This window comes from Podarcis gaigeae (genome assembly GCF_964106915.1).
Source record: "Podarcis gaigeae genome assembly, chromosome: 4".
In the NCBI taxonomy this organism is placed as follows: domain Eukaryota; kingdom Metazoa; phylum Chordata; class Lepidosauria; order Squamata; family Lacertidae; genus Podarcis; species Podarcis gaigeae.
This window is the reverse complement of record NC_139677.1, coordinates 51,708,085-51,724,525: the sequence shown is the minus strand read 5'-3', so window position 1 is coordinate 51,724,525 and position 16,441 is coordinate 51,708,085. Positions and strand designations below refer to the sequence as shown.

Sequence of the window (16,441 nt, the reverse complement as noted above, 5' to 3'; positions counted from 1 at the left end):
AGCAAAAGAGCGCTGCTCATTGGATATTGCAGAGAATGTGGGCGGAGCAAGACCCCTGACAGAGGAGGGACCTTTTCCCCGTGGGCGGAGGTTGCAGCAGGAACGAGGTTGGGTGGGACGCCGAAATGGCGACGGCTCTGCTAATCTCCTGCGGCCGTACTGCCGTGCTCAAGGTAACCAAGGGTGAAGATCCGAGAGGCGCTTTCGGGCCGGCCGCTCCGTCGCCACAGTGCCGTTTATAATGTTTGTGTCCGTGGACAGACCTTGTGTGCGTCAGGATTCGACCTGACGTTTCCGGGTTGTGCAGCTTGAGTTAGTGCATTATTCCTTGGCAGTAAGTTTTGCTGATTTCAGTGCGACTTACTCCCTAGGATGGCAATAGGGTAGGCTTCCTCAGCCTCGGCTCTCCAGATGTTTTTGGCCTACAACTCCCATGATCCCTAGCTAGCAGGACCAGTGGTGAGGGATGATGGGAATTGTAGTCCCAAAAAACATCTGGAGGGATGAGGTTGAGGAAGCCTGCAGTAGGGTTTTAGCTGTAAGTAACTTCAAAGCCTGCAGGGCAATGGGCAAACTCTTAGCTGCCTCTTTGATTTTGGCTTCTCGTGCTATCATTTATTTTTATTGATATTGAATGGAGGAGGCTGTCACTCAGAGGTAACGCCCAACATTTGCATCCAAAAGATCTCAAATTCAGTCTGGCATGTGTAGATAAAGGATCTCTGGTAGCAAAGCCAGGAAATAACTTTTCCAGAGGCCTTGGAGAGCAGGAGAACCACTGTAAGTCAGACTAGAGCGTGCTTGGCAGATTACATTTTCATTAATTTAGGGAGATGGAAAAATCACATAATTGCCTGTTGCTGTATTGTTCTACCACACTGAGGGCTGCTTTGCTGACACCCTAGCCCTCACTCATGGGACAAGTGCTTGCATTTTGTTTCTAGAACACGGATTGGATGAACCAGTCCTGATTGCTCCTGGGCCACATAGTGCTTACTGTGATTTTTTGCAATAAATGCAGGTCTAGATGGATTTTCTGGACCCTGACTTGACCAATCAATATATTTCTTACTTTTTAAAGTAAGAGAGTGCATCCTACATTACCTAATGCTGTTTAACAGCCCTAACTAGTATAGATCATCTGACTATGTGCTCTTGCTTTTATAACCATAAATCTTAAACTTCCCAAGGGGCCTTGGTGGGACCTGCACCCAAAAGAGCCTTATTTGAGTGCCTGTTACCTCCTCCTACATTCTGTCTTGGGACTCTTGCCAGATGCAGACACTTTACCACCACCCACCACCACCACCTGTGCTTCAGCAGTAGATTCAAGGGAACCCCCAACTATGAACTCAACACTGTGTGACACACACACACACAGCCACATGGAGTTCATTCCATCAGCTTAGGCTAGTGGCCTACTTGCAAACCTATCCAGTAGGGATAACTTGGCTACAGTAATCTGTGCTCTGGTAACCTCAAGTCTGGATTTCTGCAATATGTTTTATGTGGGGCTGCCTTTGAAAATGTTCAGAGCTTGAGTTAGTTCAGAATGGATTTGAGGCAACATAAGACCTGCCTGCTGGACCAAGCCAGTGGCCAGTGGCGCAGCTATAGTCCAGCATCCTGAGGGAAGCCTGCAAGCTGGACATGAACACAACAGCTTTCTGCACATCTGTGATTCCCAACAACTGTTATTCAGAGGCATAATGCCTCTGACAGTAGAGAGAGAACATAGCCAATAACACCTATTCTGTTCCAACTTCGCTATCTGCCTGCATGCTTCAAAGCCCAATTCAAAGTGATGGTTTTGACATAGAAAGCTCTTTCCTGCTCAGGACTCCATTATCTTCTGGAATGCCTCTCCCTATACGAGAGACCCATAGATCTTTGTTTGAGGCTCTTCTCCTGGTCCCCTTCTGAGGGAGGCTAATGACAAAGGAGAGGACCTTTTCAGTTTTGGCTTTGTATCTGGAATTTGCTCTCCACCGAAGCCTTCATTGACATATTTTTGGCACCAGACTTTTGACAGACTAAGACGATATTGCTTGTTATTAGTATGCTGCCAAAGCTTCCTGTAGCTATTATGGGGTTTGTTGTTGGTTGCTCTGTTTTATGGTATAATATATTTGTGATTTTAGCAGAATTGTAAGTCACTTGGAGTCCTTCAAGTAACAAGCAGTCAACAAACCAAATAATAGAAGTAGTAGTGCAAGTATTGATATGGTTAGTCTGTGTTCATATTCCTGTTTAACAGGTGCTATAAACTATAGGTTGTTGTGGTGCAGGCTGTAAATCTTCTAGTTGTATAAGGCGATAAATTCTGCAGTGAGTATTTCTTCAGGTATGTTTAGTGCCACTTCCCACTTTTAGACTACCAGTAATTTCTTCACTGGTAAAATAATAAAGTTCCTTGCAGCCCAGGTAAAAGGCATGGTGGCTTTATTAGATGTTAACCTACATTCATGTAATATGTCACAATGATGCAGAAGGTGTATATTGTTGTCTTCATTCTCTCCCACCCGCACCCCAAATTGTACATTACATTCACTTGTCAATCAGTTCTGTATTTGGAGCAGGAGAAAGAAGCACACTTCAGTGTGCTAGCACCAAGTTTTAACATTCCACTTAATTGAAAGGCATCCGTAACCATTTCCAGATATAATAATAAAAAAGCATTTATATGCACTGTACCTGTTTCATCTGCACAGAGCTGTGTCAAAACCCTTATTTGAAAGTAAAGTCCATTTACTTGTACCAAACTCATCCCCCTTTAAGTGAGGCTGGAAAAAACTAGGTATAGTTGTACAGGTGCATAAGCATTTGATATATATGCCTAGGACCTGAAGTAAGAATATTTGTTTGAGAGTAAGGGTGTCTTTTTATATTTCTAAAAGTTTGTGCATGTTCTATGTGAATACTTGTTGGTACAAATGGGTATACATGTAGCAACATAGGCTTTTGTTAGTTAAGACAACATTTCAGATTTCATAGTTTTCTTAATTTGCACTGTTTACGAATTGCAGGGAGTGAATGGTCTGTTTTATCACAACTGCTGTACATATATGCCTGATTTTTAGTCATATTTGTCTACGTTGTGCTTTATACTTTTTGTAGCCTGGGTAATTATAAATGACATTATTAAATCGTGTCTTTCTAATTATTACAGATTTTCTACTTCTTTCTAATTCTTTTACAGACTTTTAAGTTGCAAGTATGGGGGCTTCGAAGTGTACCTCCTGCTGTTTCTCTCTGCACCAAACCAGGGGGTGATAAGAAAGTCTCCAAAAAAAGTAAGGTACCTTTTCTTATTTGTTAATTATGCAAGTTATAAGATGGTTTGCATAACATTTTTAACAATATTGATTAAGGTTTGTTAGTTTTAATGGTCTGCAGAATGTTAAGATTTTTAAAAATACATCTAGTGGCTATTACCATATTCTAGGTGTTCTGTAGAGGACTTGTATAGCAACTTTTAAAGATTGCATGCCACAGGTTGTCGCCTAAAATATCAAGGTTTATTTCTAAAATAATTGGATTATTCTAACATCTTAAAACATTCAAAGCAGCAATACTTGCAGCTGTCAACCTATTAAACTCCATTTAACAATTTCGGTGTAATAGACAGAAGGCAGATATTTTAGGGAAACGCTCTCTATAATTAGCCTTTAGAACAGGAATACTGGACTACAAGTCCCATCATCCCTTATCATTGGCCATGCTAGCTGAGACTGATGGGAGTTGGGAGTCCAGGAGGGCCAGGTTCGTCTCTGTTGTAGAGTTTAATGATTTCTAACAAATGGATGGCAGGAAAGCACAGCACAAGGAACTTAGCCAACCCAATGAAGTTCACATTTCTCACTGCATCAACGCCATTCCCAGCAGCTCATTGGGTTTTTCTTTAGTTTTCTTTATTTGCAGTAAATTTACATCACATGCCTTGCCTGTATCTAAAATCATTTCAGGGGAATATTTAACAGCATTACCAGTTCCAGTAAATGTAAGGTTATGGTTAAAATGTTGGGAGTCCCTCAGCAGTGTTTTTCTTAGGGAAGATAGAGACAATGTATGGGAATAATGAAACATGGTTGTTTGTGAAATACATGAGTGGGCTTGTTTTATTAAACATGGTAAGATGTGAAACCTTTGCATGCAGCATCCAATCTCCATTAAAATAGGTTTCAGAATATATACATATAAAACTTACACATTTGGTTGGAAAATCCCTACTATTGGGTTCCTTGATTGTTTATTAGCAGTTGCTGATAGAATTCTCCATGCATAGTGAACTCAAATTGACCAACAGTAACAAAATCACTTTCTATTCTTCAATTTGAGAAGGGTATTGGTAGGGTATCCCGTAGTCTCATCTGCCATTCTTAAATGTTACTTTAGGGAAATTCAATACCTTAATTTGATTCTCTTTGACACAGTATATTTAAGCTTTTTAATACATTTTCCTTGTTGTATGTTACTGCGCACTGAATTTAGACTGATTGCATACAAACGGCAGGGTCCACAAACAATCCAGGCTTATTTGTGTAATCTTTGTGTGTTTTTTAATAGCTATGCTTGGCTAAACTTTCTGTTCTTCCAGACTTTGTTATAACTATTGTAATTACTAGGGTATCTTAACATACAAAAGAGTATTTAGAGTTCGGAAAGTGCAACAAACCATTGACATGTATCTTTCTTCTTTTAACACTCTTAAAAATTTACTCTTGTCCTGTAAAATGTACATGTCTTTGGGCTGTAAACTCCCTGTCTTGCCTCCTTGAAATGAATTATTATACCTTATATTATTCCTGGTTCCTCAAATTTGTTAGAGTGACCTGTAAAAACTGACACAGGAAAAAAACCACATCCTGGTTTTTCCCTGGGGCTCCTCATGCTGTGGTGGAGTAGTCTGCATATTCTAGAGATTGAAGAGTGTGCAGTATACTTGTTCTTTTGCACTGATGAAGGAAAACAACTTCTCGTGAGTGTCATTCATGGAAAATAAAAACAGATTACGCAGATGTTGCTTTTCTGATGCTAATGGAATTGAAAATTATAGTTTGATATCTAGTATTTTCCTCTGACAGGAGTGTAAGCACCTTTGTTATTCATACCATCCTTGTGCTTTGCATCCTTAAAAGCTCTGTGAAAACCACTTTACAATATATCAGTCTGGTTATCAATGACAATGATCATTCTTCAGTTGGAGCAAATTCAGTAGCACTTGAGGAGTATGTGTGGGTGCAAGAATTAAGTGTGGAGAACTGTGGTGCTCTCAGTGTTGCTACTTAGAAAGTAGCTGCAATGTGACCATTGACTTTTAAGTTGCAGGTTTTGTTCAGTCCCTAATTAATTTTTCTCAACACTAACTTCACTTATCAATAATCTGAAAATGAATAATTCTGCTACCATGCTTTAAATACTGTCCTCTTTTTCCCAGTCTTTAATGATGGTCAGTTCTCATTTCCATGTTGATGATTTCATTCTTTCATAGCTGTCTGAACTTCATAGCATGTATACTACTCTGGCTTAGTTTTATGCTGTCTTACTTATTTAATGTCTTTTGGCATTCTCTGCTAAGGTTTCTGTTAAGTGCTCTTGGTGCAAGAACAACTTAGAATAGGATTAATTTTACTGTTCCTAAGATCCAAACATACTGATTCCCTGCATTCTGATCACATACTTAATTGATTCACATACTTGATTGCAAAATACAACCTTCTCTGATTAATTGGTGCTCAGACAATTGGTAACAAATCAAGGAAATGCACCCAGCACATTACAGAGGAGTCAAAAGAAAATATGGTCCTCCCCTTTTCTTCAAGGAATCCTGGGTGCACTTCCTAGATCATGAAGCCTGCAAAACATATGGGGGGAGTCTTGGCCAGTAAATCTTCCTTCTATCTCCTTAGGGTCTTGCATAAGCACTACATCTTTTTAATTGATGAGTATTTCTAATATTGAACAAGAGATATAATCAATGTATGCAGTTCACTGCCACAAGAAATACTGATGGTGGCTTTTAACAAGAATAGATTAATTGCTGTAGGATAGGTCTATAAATGGTGGTTAAACTTGTTGTGTATAAAGGCAGGATGCTTCTGAATGTTAAGTACAAGGGAAGGTCCTACTCCAGGAAGCACCACTGAAAGGCAAAATATTCATTCTGCATAACAAACAAATCCTGAAAAAGGCAAACGTTTTCTTTTCCATGTAAAACCATAAAATAGGAGGATTGCACTCCCAACAGATTATAGTGCTACTGTTGAAAGTTTGTTTGAATAATTTTCTCACAAAATGTGTTGAATGTAGTTGAGGTACTTAGATACTGCAGTGCTAAATATACTCTTCACACTGCTAAGTGTGCTCTTCACAATGCACTTGAGGAGATAGGAGAGTATTTTCATCCACATTTCACAGATTGGAACAGAGCGTTTCTGGTGAAATGATGTTCACAGGCAGCGTGGCACAAAGAGGAGGAAATAACCTTCATGTTCCTGTGAGAGAATTCTGCAAGCAAAGGACACTTTTTGACATTTTTGTATGAAATGCAGCATGTAATGGAAACTGAGCTTCCAGACTGGTGTTTATACCAGATAACTTCACAACTATTAAGTAGAATTCCATATTAATGGGTGTGTTTGAAGCGGTCTATTCCAAAATGATATTGTTCTTTGCCATTTTGTAGATGTAATTGGCACCAAAGGAGTGTGTGAAAACAACAGTTGAATGTCGTTTAAAAGCTGTCTCCTCTTTTCCACAATTTACAGATAAAGGTGAGATAATTAACACTAAAGCTGATGCTGCTGTAAAATTAAAAGATGAAGATCTGAGGAAATACTTGGCTAAGAAAACTGTGGTAAAATTTCCTCAGAGAGCAAAGCTTCCTTCTCTTGAGGGACAGTCTGTTGTTTCCTCAACAGCAGGCTTGGGGAAGAAGAAGGGAGATGAAGAAACATCCTCTTCCTCAAGCTCTGAGTCAGATTCTAGCTCTGATTCCGATGAGGAAGATTCTGCCTTCAAAGATACCATAAAAACCAAAGTATCATTTCCAAGTCGAGATCCCCCCTCTTCTGGTGATGGAACGAAGAAAGCAAAGATAACAAGCGAAAAACACTTTCCCCAAGAGCAGGTCAAAGGCAAAGCAGCTGAGAAGCTCCCTTATAGTCCTGGATTCACAGAAAGCCCCATGAAACAAAAGGAGATGCATCAGACAACAACCAGTGACAAATTGTTATGGTCAGATTTGTCAAAGTCTGCCACAAACCGAAGACACGAAGAAGCTCGTTTAAAGAGCACCGACTTTGGAACAAAAGTTGCAGAGAGTCAGAGGCCAACAGACATAGCTAAGCAGCTGGAGGCGTCTCCCCCTGAAGCATCTACCCTTGGAGCAACTTCAAGTATATTGTCTAGAACTCAGTCAGTGCCTCAACAAAATGCAGCTCAAAATCTGACTTTGCCAAGACAGGGGGGAAGTGTGGCAATGGAGGCACAAAAAACTGACATGCAAGGAAGAACTGCTGCTGCGCCACAACGAGAGGTTTCGGATGGCAGAGTGCCAGCGGCAGAAACCACAGTGAAGGAGGAGATTGCCCTGGAAGCAGGAGTTCAGACTGAACAACAAAGCACTATACAGGGTATCACTTTATCTTGTTTGTTCTACACTGATGTGCTGCGGGGGCTGAGGGCTGTTTATGAGCAAATATCTTGTACTCTTGAGTACTGGCATTACTGAAAACATTCTGGAATCTCTTTTGCTCTTTTCTAGAGCTTAATGCAGTTGTTTTTGCAGACTTTTCTGCTTTGCTGATGAGTTCTTTGTCTAGTTCTTTGCGCTTCCAGTCTTCTTTTCTTTGATTCTCCTGCTTGGCTTTTAGACTGTTGGTGGGAGAAAGCAGTACGTGTTTTCACAGCATTCTTCTGTACCAGTGATTATAACCATCTGAAATACTGAAAGGTGACAAAAGGAAGGGAGGTCCTTCAAAGCCAAATTGAGCTGAGTTCAAATAGGCTGCCTTATCAAAATCAGAATTTTGCTCCACTTTTGCTAGAAGCACAATGAGGCTATTGAGCAATCTATTTTGCAGTCTTCTTCTCTTCCGGCCCAGCACTTGCCCTCAGGCTTAACAGCTGATTTTCTACTGGGACTGTCTGTTCCTCCAGTACTCTCGACTCTTGTCTTTTTCCTCCTTTCACAGTTCTCTTGTAGATGCATAAGCCGGCTCTTCTGTGCTGATGCGATCACAAGGAACAAAGTTAGCTTTAACACCAGAGGAATGATGGGGACGCTCTGCCTTCAGGCTAGCAAAGATATTGCTTCGGAATCCAGCGTTAGCAACAAGGGACATTCACAGCACATGTCTTTCTCATATGTTCTCCCCTAGTAATATATCTCTGATATTGGAACTCCTGTACACATTTGGTCTTGTAATGTTTGTAGACTATGAGGGAGTCCTTTGGTCTCAAAACACACCCAAACCTCACAAGTAATCAATTCTTTCTCTCTCCCCTCACCCCATCCCAATATGTCAAAGACTGGATAAGTTCACCCATTCAATCCATGTTCTTCATTATGTCCTTCTTCTTCCTCTGTCTTGTATTCTGTAGTACACTCATCTTATTCTTTAAAAATCTTTTTTTTTTTACTAAAACATTTTCTCCCCAATAATTTGTCACTCTGCAAGGCAGAGAAAATAATACTCAAGCCAGTTGAAGTGACTTCTACATGGCATGAAAAGTAAGGAAGCCTTCTGGAAGAAACTATTTAATTGAGTGCTAATTTTACACACACCATTACTGTGAAGCTTCCCAAATGTTCAGGCTTCTGTGTATCCAGCAGAGGGCAGTGGTGACTAGAAGAAGCATTGTTGAGACTATACACTGAGAATGCTTTGAGCCTTTCATTTCTACTTGGTTGTAGCCAAGGAAAAATTGAGATAACTGCAATTAAGCGTGAAGGAAGGGGAGGTTGGTGAAACATGAAACCTTAAAGCAGACTGTATTTAATTGTCAAGTTGTAATTCAATGGAAGTTAGTGGAACCACTTGATGCTGATGTCAGTGTAACTAAAAGCCAAATATGGTGTGGGTTTCAATACAGGGCATAAACATTTTAAAGTCCTATTGGTTTCAGAGGAAGAGGCTGCAACATATGATGAGTTTTCCCATTGTTAAGTGCTTGGCTATGCACAAAATCTTTTGCCTCTCTAACACAAGGTGCAAGCTTTTCTGCTGTTTCCATTTTCTTTGTCCTCCACCTACTGACCAAGGCATAATACAGAGCATAGAGGGGACTCTGTATATCTTAAAATAAAAATGATCTAAAAATATACACGACTCATTGTTAAAGGCAGGTGAATGAGAATGCAATGTTGAGTAAAATATTGAGTCATATAAATTAGTTGTGGTCATAATAGTCTCTAATTTCTCAATTTGGGAGATGCTTCCTTAGGAATTTTTATATGTTACAGGCAAAGGAGCACCAGTCTTGTGTTTCATGGCAGTGACAGGGTTCTTATTGCACTGCACTGTTTTTGTAGAAGTTTATTGAAGGATGAACATCTTTTGGATTTTGTGAACTTAGTAGGGAGCTAAATACTCTGAGGGAGGTGAAATGCAAATATCTTTTTAATATAAATTTTATAAAGTTTCAATTAGATTTAGGTTCAACAGCAAACTCGCTTTTATTTTGAATACTCCATTGGAAGTAGAAAGCTGTGGAGTAGTTTCAAAATCTGTAAAAATTCAACCATTGAGCCCTTGATCCCAAAGCAGAACATGCATGTGCAGAGGAGACCGGTGCTGTGAGCCCAGAGTGGCTTGGGAAACCCAGCCAGATGGGCGGGGTATTATTATTATTATTATTAGCTTGAGCTGTGTTTTCTTTTTTTCACAGCAGCACTTCTGCTGCCAGGGAAAGACAGTTTCTTGTCCCTAAGAGTGAGAATGGTTGAGATACAAATCAACAACAAAGCTTGAATTGCAGGTGTGGGATAGTCTCACATGCATATGCTCCTGTTTTGAATCTTGGCATTAGTTTTCCTGACTGAGAATATTAAAAGAAACAAACTAACCTTCGCAAAATCAGTTGCAGCTAGATGTGTACCTTTTATTTTATGTAACTTAAGGCATTGATTGCTACATGTTCAAATTCAAGTTATGTATAATATAGTATATTTTTGATTTCTCATAAAATATCTGTGGTTAGCTGCTGTTTCCAGTGACAGAGAAATCTCCATGAAATCTGACTCGGCCAGAAATAACTTGGTGTTTATTTTATCTCTGAATTCACAACTATATTTTCTCCTCATAGAGGCCGAGCCGCCAGTTGAAACTGCTCCAGAAACATTTGACATGTCTACCTACAAGAATCTGCAGCACCATGATTATACATCATACACCTTTGTGGATTATGACGTTCAGCTTGCAAAATTCAGGCTGCCTCAGCCATCCTCTGGGAGAGTATCTCCACGACATTGAATCAAATGCGGAAATGCACAAACAAATTAATTCTGACAATGAAGGAACATCCATGTTACAATTAAAGCGCTGCAAATGAGTTTGCTGGCTGTCAGTTTTTTAAACACATGGAGCCCCTATGAGAAGTTATAAAATCAGGTTCTAGTTCTAACAATAATCTCCCACTGTGTATTCTCAGTGGCACACTTGCATTGCTTAAATTATCGGAAAAATCCCTGCCTATGAAATCCATTCAGATCACCTATCAATTGAGACTAAACTCAAATAAAGTCATACCTCGGGTTAAAGTCACTTCAGGTTGAGCGTTTTCAGGTTACGCTCCGTGGCGACCCGGAAGTAACAGAACGTGCATGTGCAGATGCTCAAAATGACGTCACACGCATGTGCAGAAGCAGCAATCACAACCCATGCACGCGCAGGTTGCGTTCTGCTCAGGATGCGAACGGGATCCGTTCTGGAGCCCTGTGGTACAGAGGTACCACTGTAGATAAGGCAAATAATACTGCATTTTCAATACAGGCAACTCCCGGTTTATGCAGGGAGTTGTGTTCTGAGGAATTGTGCATTTATGTGAAATGCATATATTTGAAACACTATCTAAACAGCCTGCAAACACCCTCTAAACTTCTGGAAACCCTTGAAAAACCTCTTTTAAAACTCCACTTTCATTTTTTCTTTAAAATAAAATAAAATAATGAAACTTCTTTTGCTTGTGTTTAGAAATATGTAGACGAAGATGGAGAAGAATATGAAGTTAGCTAGTTGACTCTGCTAGCCACATATAGCTTTAGATAGCTATAACTCTGGCCTAGTGGGACTAATTTGAAGTGTTTCATTACTAGTTGAAAGCAAACAAGATGCCATATGTGAGCTGCCTCCAGGCTTAGACTGCAATCCTAACTAGGCATACTCTGATATACATCCCATAGAATTCAGTGGGGTTAGGACTGCAGCTTTATTCAAGCTTAGAGTAGACCTGTTGAAATTTGTGAGACAAGTTGATTGTGACTAACTGAAGTCCAATTGATTTTAGAGGGTCAATCAATCAATTAATCTTTATTGCAGTCAAAGACCAGAGAGCAACGTTAACAGCAACAACATATACCACATCATAACTGTCAACCTTCCCCCTTTTTTAAGGGAAATTCCTTATTCCGAATAGGATTTCTCACAATAAAAGGGAAAAGTTGACAGCTATGTACCACATCTGCATGAAAAAGCAGGTCTACATTAAGCATGGCTAACTCTGGATCCAACTTGCATGCATATGTCTACAACTGTTAATGTGTCAGCAAATGAATAAGATGCATTATGTGTTGAGAGAGATGAACATGTTTATAGACCTGTGTTCTTTTAGCATTCAAATTTTATACCTACTTTGCTTCTCTCCTGTCCCCCCCCCCATGCCTGAGGTAACAAACAAAAAACATGTTTGTTTGTGTCTCATTGTTCCATGTTGTACAAACTATTGTTAAAACTGGAATTAGCTTGCATGCTCCAATACTGCACATTTGGGAGAAGGAGTTCAGAAGCTTCCACTTTTGTCTAACACTGGTTTATTGCTTCATTTGGACCAATAAAATGTGGTTAACATTAACAGTAGTTCTTTTCAAATCAGCCAACTTCAAACCATAGTTCAGATTAACCGCAGTACTTTGTCTGAATTATGTGGCAAGCTATGATTAATTAAAACCGGAAATGAAAGCATCTGAAGTCCTCCCAGAAACACAGAAGAACAAAAAGGAAGTAGAGTCCAGACTGAAAGATCTGTGCAGCTCTTTAATGCATGTTCACAACACATTAAATTATGGTTTAGTGTGATGTGCAAGCCATGCCAATGTTAAATATAATCAAAAAACAAATTTTATTGCTGTGGGTTATATCAGATGACACTAAGGCTTCCGTCACTGGAACTGGGTTGAAACAATTAATTAGAGACTACTTCTTCCCCTTGCAATCTCTTCCCCAAATCTGCTCAAGAGGGTTGGGGGACTCTCCAGAGCGTATTTAGAAGGAGTGCAAGAGGGAATTGCTCAAAATACTGTGTCTGATGAAGCAATCACGAAATCCCCAACACAGCAGTGTCATTTCGGGCAAAAATAAGTCATTAACATTTCTTCCCTTTTTTTGCCTAAAAAAAAATCTCACTGTACCTTAAAGAGGCCAAAGACATATAGGGACAAGAGGAGCTTAATAACAAGGGAGATCTGTAACGCCCTTTGTTTCTCATTTTAGAAGTTTTCCAAAAGCAAGGTTAAGCAAACTGAGGGCTGTACAGCTTCTTCCTTCCAAGGCTCAGGAATGTTCCTGGACCATTGGTCCTTAAGTCTTAAAAATCCCCTTGGTTTTTTGTTTTTCTAATTTACACTCTGTAAGCACCTGTTGGAGTTCTGGACTTCTACTAAAAATAGATGCCATTTTAAATAGAAGTTTGGCTGGGTATCTTTGTGCCTTTTAAAACTATCTATAAAACAGGCACCCTTTTTGTTCCTCTCTCTGAAATTTGGCAGGTCTTTTCCCTTGGAGGGCAGTAGAATGAATACCTTTAAAAGTTGTGTAGATTGGTATTTTCCATCCAAACCTGCCAGCAGCAAGAAAGTGTCTGGATCTTCCATCAAAATCAGCGGGAAAGAAATAGGATTGACCAGACGGGGAAAACTTGATATAAATTGAATGTCATACTAATTAATTAAAAGTAAAACAACAAAATGTTATTAAAGAAGAAAATAGAGTGGAAAACACACACAGCATCATTGTCACCTTCCCCCAACTGACGTGCCTCACTATGTTCATGTATGTATGAAATTTAAAGTAGCCTCTGGTGATTCTTAATCCTCCTGGGCCAAACTTGCTTTCAGCAGTTTACCAACATGAATTAATATTCTTTTATATTAAAAGTTTGTGTGTTTCGGCAAAACTACTGTCTGCTGCACTACTGCCTGAACAAGACACTACTATGTCTACAAAATACCGTATTTTTTGCTCTATAAGAGTCACTTTTTCCCTCCTAAAAAGTAAGGGGGAATGTGTGTGCGTCTTATGGAGTGAATGCAGGCTGCACAGCTATCCCAGAAGCCAGAACAGCAAGAGGGATTGCTGATTTCACTGTGCAGCGATCCCTCTTGCTGTTCTGGCTTCTGAGATTCAGAATATTTTTTTTCTTGTTTTCCTCCTCCAAAAACTAGATGCGTCTTGTGGTCCGGTGCGTCTTATAGAGCAAAAAATACTGTGCACAAGTGTCAAAAATTCACAATGTTCCTTAACATGAACAGCTCAGTCGGCTAGAGCATGGTGCTGATAATGCCCGGGTCGCAGGTTCAATCCCCGTATAGGACAGCTGCATATTCCTGCATTGCAGGGGTTTGGATTAGATGATCCTCAGGGTCCCTTCCAACTCTACGATTCTATTATTCTTTGAAAGGCAATGTTGCTGCAATAAATTCAACTCCAAGGTAACAAACCAGCCAACAGATACTGAGAAAAATAATGGGATATGTCCAAATATCACATTGATTGATTGTCCCTTTCCAGAGCTTTCTGAACAGCTGCACTGCTTGAAAATCTTACTGCCAACATTACTACAGCTCTGTGACACCACTGCACGGCCAGGAATCTCCAAAGCATTAAATCGTCACACTTTGATGGCCCGGATTCTAATACCACCCGTGCAATGCTCCATATTAGATTTTTCAATTATGTAGCTTAATTTCTAAAGTGATGCATTGGTCCAAAGTCCTATTAGAGGACTTCCTTGCTGCTCGAGTAAGCCGTACATAATGTTAATGTACTTTTCATTTTTATTACATACATTTTGCCACTTGTTTTAGGATTAGAAAAAAATATATATGTATGCTTTGGTTTTATATCACACCAAGGAAAATGAATTGCCAGTAAAAGCAAGCAATTTGGGCTCTATATGCACACAGGAAGCTTACTGAGTAGGAAAACAATTTCCTAGACTTACTTTCCAATTGCAAGCAGACTTTAATTGCCTTCTGTTCGAAGTAGACTTTAAAATGTCTTGTAATCTTGCATAGGCAGCTGATGGATTCAGTCTGATGTTTTGAGTGATAGTGAGAGCATTATTGAAATGCAGTAATTAAGATAAAAACTACAAGCTTCCCTATTTTCATACTTAATTCAAAATTAATCAAAATTACAAAAGAAATTAGGAATGGTTTTGCAGCTGTTGAATTGACTGCCTGGGTTTCTACTCCTTTTTCTTTCCCCATCTGTTGTCTATTGCCATACCCACAAAATAGAAGCTATTTTGAGGTAGGAAACTTTTTCTTACATCTTTAGTCCCATTACAATAAATGTAATTGGGGCTTTTAAAGATTAGTGTAATTATACAGAGACAGAGATTTGCTTGCACCTGAGAATATTAAAACTAAAGTTTTTCTATAACGGATAGATTGCCAAAACATGGTACACGCTCAAGTCAAAACATGATTAGAGAAGTTTGAAAATGAGTTCTAAGTACCCTTGTCTGCCAAAAGGTTGAAGCTATGTTATAAACTTAAGCCAGGGATGGGGAACCTGTGGCCCTCCAGATGTTTGGGGGGCCACATTGTCATTATTTCTGACCATTTGCCATGGTGCCTGTGGCTGATGTGAGGCGGAGTCCAATGACATCTGCGGGGCCACAGCTTCCCTATTCTTGATTTGGGTCAGTTGCCCAGTAATTCCCCCCCCCAGAACCATGATAACAATAGTTCTGGGAGCATGGTGGGGGCTTAGAGATTGATCATTCAGAATTATACCAAGATGTAATTGCCAGGATGTGCAAAAACAAGAGAGCCCCCGTGCTGCAGAACTGTTAAGATACTTGTGAGCAAAAGGTTGTCTCTTAATACCATGCAATGCTTCAGCAAGGAGCAAGCAGTGGAGGGTTGTGGAGCCCCCTTTCAGGCATGGAGCAGCAGGAGAGTTTCCAGTGACGCACAGCTGAAATTTGGTATGGGCTGAATCAGACAGTACAGCATCATGACAATTTACAATCTGGGTTTTCTTGATTTCTTCTAGCAGGAAAACAGCTGCGAAGGGAAAGTATGGGTGAGAGAGAACGGCTTGTCACCATCCCTTCCTCATTTTGGCTCACAATGCCTTTTCTTAATGGCTTCTCAACTGCTTCATAGGAAGTGGCACTAACTGCATTGTAGCATGTGGGTTTCTGGTTCATTCCTCAGGTTAGAAGAGAGAAACTGCATGCCAAACATTGGGGTTATAAGAGAGCTCACTCCCTTGCCTAGCACCCCTTTGGTAGAAGTGAGCTGACAAGCAGGGAGCACTGGGACAATTCCATTTTAATACAGTGGTACCTATCTCGGGTTAGATATGCTTCAGGTTACATACACTTCAGGTTACAGACTTCGCTAACCCAGAAACAGTACCTAAGGTTAAGAACTTTGCTTCAGGATGAGAACAGAAATCATGCAGCGGCAGCGGGAGGTCCCATTAGCTAAAGTGGTGCTTCAGGGTAAGAACAGTTTCAGGTTAAGAACAGACCTCCGGAATGAATTAAGTACATAACCAGAGGTACCACTGTAGTTCATGTTGGCTTTTGTGTAGCTAGACTGAAATCCGCACACCCTTGGTGAATTTCTTTGGGAATCAACTTGAATGTGACACAAGGAAGGGCTAAATTAGAGAAGAGGCGAGGAGTTGACTTACTATTCTCGGTCAAAGAAGGGGATTGGCCCAAGAAAACCTGCAGGAAAACGTATTTCCTTTGGTGACGCCTTTTATAGAATGCCCGGGGTTACATAATAAATTGTAAAGTTCTCAGAAGCTTGGGCAATACCCAAGGTCTGTAACGAACTATTAAGGATATATTGCCTATTGGAAGTATCAGATATTTATTCAACTGCATATAATTAAATTAGAAAAGTGGAGAGGCCCACTCATATTGTCACTGAAAGACTGTTAGCGGTAATACACTAATATATAAGGTACAATTCCATGTA

General features: G+C 40.0%; 1 protein-coding gene across 1 annotated transcript; it reads left to right on the top strand.

Moving 5' to 3' along the window:
• The first annotated feature begins 16 nt into the window (after nucleotides 1-16).
• NDUFV3 (NADH:ubiquinone oxidoreductase subunit V3) lies at nucleotides 17-10,554 on the top strand. Its single transcript, XM_083735073.1, has 4 exons — nucleotides 17-173; nucleotides 3,200-3,293; nucleotides 6,768-7,634; nucleotides 10,309-10,554. The coding sequence occupies exons 1-4, from the start codon at nucleotides 126-128 to the stop codon at nucleotides 10,473-10,475; spliced, it is 1,176 nt and encodes a 391-aa protein (XP_083591199.1). The 5' UTR covers nucleotides 17-125; the 3' UTR covers nucleotides 10,476-10,554.
• The last annotated feature ends 5,887 nt before the right edge of the window (nucleotides 10,555-16,441 follow it).